This window comes from Pleuronectes platessa, chromosome 5 (genome assembly GCF_947347685.1).
Source record: "Pleuronectes platessa chromosome 5, fPlePla1.1, whole genome shotgun sequence".
NCBI lineage: Eukaryota > Metazoa > Chordata > Actinopteri > Pleuronectiformes > Pleuronectidae > Pleuronectes > Pleuronectes platessa.
This window is the reverse complement of record NC_070630.1, coordinates 1,509,478-1,514,156: the sequence shown is the minus strand read 5'-3', so window position 1 is coordinate 1,514,156 and position 4,679 is coordinate 1,509,478. Positions and strand designations below refer to the sequence as shown.

Below are 4,679 nucleotides of genomic sequence, written 5' to 3'. Positions count from 1 at the left end.
ACCTGCCCAATATGGATTAGTTTAAAAAAATATATATATACACCATGCAGAGTGAGTTCAGATATGTGTAGAAGAGTAAAAGTGACAAGTACCTGAAACTTAATATACTTAATACAAGGACAGATGCATCAAAAGCAGAGTAAATGTACTTTGTTAACGGACATCACTGCTTATGTGTGAGAAGTTAACGAACAGGATTTCTTTCATTTGTATATTTATGCTTCAGGGTATTTAGTTAAATTTCAATTTAGTTTTTGATCCATAAGTTAAGTGGCCCACTTCATGAACATATTTTAAGTCATAAAACATACATTTTACTTCCTGTGTGCTATAAAATAAGACACCGGACAGCGGATCCAAGGTTTCAAAGACTTTTATTTTGAAATACAGATGGACAAATATATTAAGATAAAGAGCTAGGATATCAACATAACCCAGTGGAATGTAAACAATAAATGCACTTAAATTATGTCAAACAAAAACCACAATATCAAACAACACAATATAGGTTTCGCTTTGAAAAACAAAATAAATAAGACTTTAAGTTAACAACAGTTAAACGAGCACAGGAAGCGTCTCTGGGCTGTTCAGGGCAAGTGGAGCAGAAACAAACTGTGAACCACATTCTGCCTGATTTCATTTGAACGCTCTTGATTCCACCGGCCGCTCGCAGAGTTCACTCGCTTGCCTGCAACGGGAGTCGACCTACAAACACATTGTCATCAAGGCAACTCTGATAGATAATAAAAATGGACATCACACAAAGGGTCACCTTCCCACCTGTAGAAGAGGGCAGCGCCCACTAGAGGCTGCAGAGCCGGGACGCTCAGATTAAACATGTGAGATGGAACCTTAACTCTTTTGAGGAAAGTTCTACTGAGGCCGTGAACGTGTGGAGAACCGGACTTTGTGTTCAGATGACAGCATTTATCAAAACAAGGTTATTACAGTCAGATGTGTGAGGCTCGGCGGAGAGGAGGGTGGACTCTGGTCGTGCTCACACCAGCAGCAGCGTCTCCCAGGTGGTGGTAATGCAGCTGAGATACAAGCGGAGAACCGGGAGCTGCTGCTGCTGTGAGAACACAACGAGTCCTGATTCCACCCAGGCCTCGATTAGCCAATAAGGCAACATATGTGTAGAATGCCAAAATGTCCTCCTCCGCTCCTCTCCCCTCCGCGAGCCTTCTTAAAGCTACTGGATCGTGTAAACCAAGCAGATGGACGTCATGGAGCCTTCAGCAAAGCACCGTTTCTCAGGCATCATACAAAAAAATGCATAAACACAATCAACAAGCAAACAGCGCATCTTACAAAACAGCAATAAATAGGTCGAAAAAGTGTTAAGCAATAAAAACAATTGTCACAAAACTCCGTGGTAGCTAAAGCTAAGTGTTAACAGTACTAGGAGGTTAGGGGAATGCTAACATCGGCTTTGGTAACTAGAGTCAGTGGGTTTCCTACACAGGTGCCGAGGCAGTTGAGCTGGATCCGAAGAAATGTCCGACAGCTCCGAACTGGCAGTTATCCAATCAGAGACAACATACAGTAAATTAACTCTCTCACTCAGCGACAGCTTCTAACAGATGGAGAACGGCTGCATCATCGAAACTGTCGACAAACAATATTGCTTTTACAAAAGTGGACATCAAACAGCAGTCGTACATCCAACAGCACCGATCTTAACATCGTTCTCAAATCAGGGTACAGGAAGTTCTCACACGAGACCCCCCACTGAGCAGCATAAGGTCGGACGCTGAGCTAAGTGACGTACCCTCTGAGGATTCTCTAACATGGGTATACAACAGTATACAGCAGTAACAATGGCATAACAGGAACAAGCTTACCAAAATAACAATAAAGCACCAAAACAAAAAGAGGAGTCGGCTAAAACTGGACGAACACTGAGCAGCGCTACAACTGCTTGGATGAGAAATGCAATATGCACAAAGTTAGGAACGTTCACCGGGCTGCGTCTGGCGAGGAACTAAAAAAGTTTAGTTTGGACAATGGAGTCAAAAACCAGACTTGAGAGTTAAAACAATTAGACCATCCATCCCTGATTAAACTCAGCCCTACAGTAACCCCCCCCCCCCCCTACTCGTCTGAGACAGACAGGCGGCTGAAGATGGGCAGACGTCGGCCCTCGAAGCTCGGGGAGTCTGTGCCGCTGGAGGAAGAGCTGAGGGAGCAGGAGGAGGTGTAGCCTTCCTCGGAGAGGGAGTCGGCGGAGGAGCAGCGCTGAAGGCCGGAGAGGCCGCTCAGGGAGACCGGCAGCTGCTGGGGGAGGTGGTACGGCAGGTTAGGGTTCTTGGAGGTGAAACTTGAGATGGGACACTTGGAGCTGATGGAGCTGATGGAGCTGATGGAGTCGTTCACAGCATAAAAGCGCAGAGTGGAGTCCCCGCAGTCGCCTGGCAGGTCGGTGATGCCTGAGAAGGAGTAGGGGAATGGCTTCAGGGATCCCTGCTCCGGGTAGAGAGGGGAGAGGAGCTCTGGGCTCCCTGCGGAGGACGGAGGAGGGGACACCGAGGAGGCTCGGGTGAAGAGGAGGGAGGAAGGCTGCGACTCCTCAACCGGTTGGAAACTCTGCCTGGAGGAGAAGCCTGCAAAGCTGACACTGTGGCGCAGCTTCTGCCTCTGTGGGGGGGCGTCCTCGTGCTCATCTCCATTGTGGACGAAGTGGCAGCGGGCGCCGTACGGGCAGAAGCCGATGGTGTGGAAGGTGCGGCAGGGCTCCGTCTTGTACTTGGGGTGCCGGCTGAGGCCGCGCATCTCGTCCATGCCGTGAGCAAACTGGCACTTGGCGCCGTACTTGCAGGTCCCGCTCTCCTCGAAGGTGCGGCAGAGTTCGGTCTTGTACCGGGTGGAGATGTGAGGTGAGGGGGCGGTGGGTCTGGCTGCGGGGGAGGAGAGGGAGCTGCTGCTGATGTTGAAACCCGGTGGAGGCATTAGCACGGTCGGTGACGTGATGTTAGACAGTTTGTCCTCTCTGACCCCCGAGCTGCCGCCGTGGCCCTCGATCATGCTGACCGAGCGGTCCACCCTGAAGGGGATGTGGCTGAGGGTGGAGCGGGGCAGCTGACCCTCCCTGCTCCACTGCTGGCTGGAGGCCACGCTGAGCCCCCAGCCGGCCGGCGGCTCCGTCAGCTCCGAGCTGCTGCTGCTGCTGCTGCTGTGGTTGAACTTGGAGTTGGGGAGGGTCACGGGGCAGAGGGAATGGCGGCGCTGGAAGCCCAGGACTCTTTGACTGTGCGGCTGCCGTTGCTGCATTGAGCCGGCAGATGGACCATCTGTCGCCTCCAGGCCGCGGAAATTCTGTCACACAAAAGAAGAGAAGACGTGAGCTCTCTGCATTCCTGGAGCGCTGGGGCGAGACCAGCGCTCCCATTCACACAGAAAGGAGACTTTAGAGCTGCAGCTCAGGAAACTGAACAGAAATGAACACAGATGGTTTCATGTGTGTGAACTGAGGTTGGATTACAGCCACAGGTTTTTAATGATTAGATCAGTAACATAAGCACGAGGTCAAAATTTTGTATTTAGCCATATTATCGATTCCAATGTAGTTTTGTACAGAAAACATGAAGAATCATTTCAATTAAAATTTCTATTTTAAACACTTAAAACTTTAATGTGTGAAACATCAGGACTTATTTTGCAATTATAAGAGTAGTTAAAGAAATTAAAACAAACTTTCCACTCTTGAGTTTCACTTTTTCATCTGAAGTACAAAGATTTTTTAACCTTTTTAACATCATTTGAGCTTTAAAGCAAAAACTGCAGTAGATGGTCACTTTTTAAAACTTACTGAAATCTAGTTTAATTTAAATGAGTTATTCCATGATAAATGAGGTCATATCCATGGATATATTGAAAGAAAACTTTACATATAAATTAATCAAATCATTTTTGTTCCCTTTCATCAACTTTTAAAACGTTCCTCTGGCATGGAGCCTACCACGATCCCACAGGAGATGTGGGTTTATGTTCTATGTGATCGTTTGGTTTGCTCTTACCTTGCAGAACTCCTCATCCAGCTCCAGGAACGGTGATAGGAAGTCGGAGGGCATGGTTGGCTCCACCGTCCCCGCAGAGCCCAGGAGCCAGATGTCTGATCCCACAGATGAAGAAGTTTAAAAAAGGTTTCTGGGTCCAACTGGATGAAGGGAGATGAGCCCAGTCTGTGTGGGGAGCAGCGGCAGGAGAGGAAGGGGCTGGGGGAATGGTGAAGAATCAAAAAGCTCTGAGTTTGTTCCTCTGAAGCTGGTTGGAGATGATCGGGGTGAGAGGAGCTGCAGGGTTCTGGAGTCTAGAGGAGGAAAGGGGTGAGGAGTGAGAGAGACAGGGAGCTGGAAGGGAGACGTGATCCAGGAGGAAAGTTTCTGGACCATCTGCTGGAATCTGCTTAAATAGTTGGGGAAACCCACCCATGCACACCCACCCCCTGCCTGTGTTCCTCAGGGGGCAGGGAGTGTGTGTTAATGTGTGTGTGTGTGTTTTGGGTGGATGGGGGAGGGGTCCTCATTGTAAGGGTGTGCTGGGGGGCAGGGTGGGCACAGAAAGAAGAGGAGGGAGCTGAATGAAGCTACTTTTCCACCTATTCATTACCGAATACTTAAAGATGCATTCTTCTTTCCCCAACCGGCCGACCCCTCACTTTGTCCGGGATCGATACAGCT

General features: G+C 48.9%; 1 protein-coding gene across 1 annotated transcript; it reads right to left on the bottom strand.

Annotated features, from left to right (window-relative positions):
• Positions 1–357: 357 nt before the first annotated feature.
• LOC128439679 (mRNA decay activator protein ZFP36L1) lies at positions 358–4,376 on the bottom strand. The gene is made up of 2 exons (XM_053422062.1): positions 4,017–4,376; positions 358–3,315 (listed from the first exon to the last, which is right to left on the bottom strand). Exons 1-2 carry the CDS (start codon positions 4,068–4,070, stop codon positions 2,095–2,097), a joined length of 1,275 nt encoding a protein of 424 aa, XP_053278037.1. The 5' UTR covers positions 4,071–4,376; the 3' UTR covers positions 358–2,094.
• Positions 4,377–4,679: the final 303 nt, after the last annotated feature.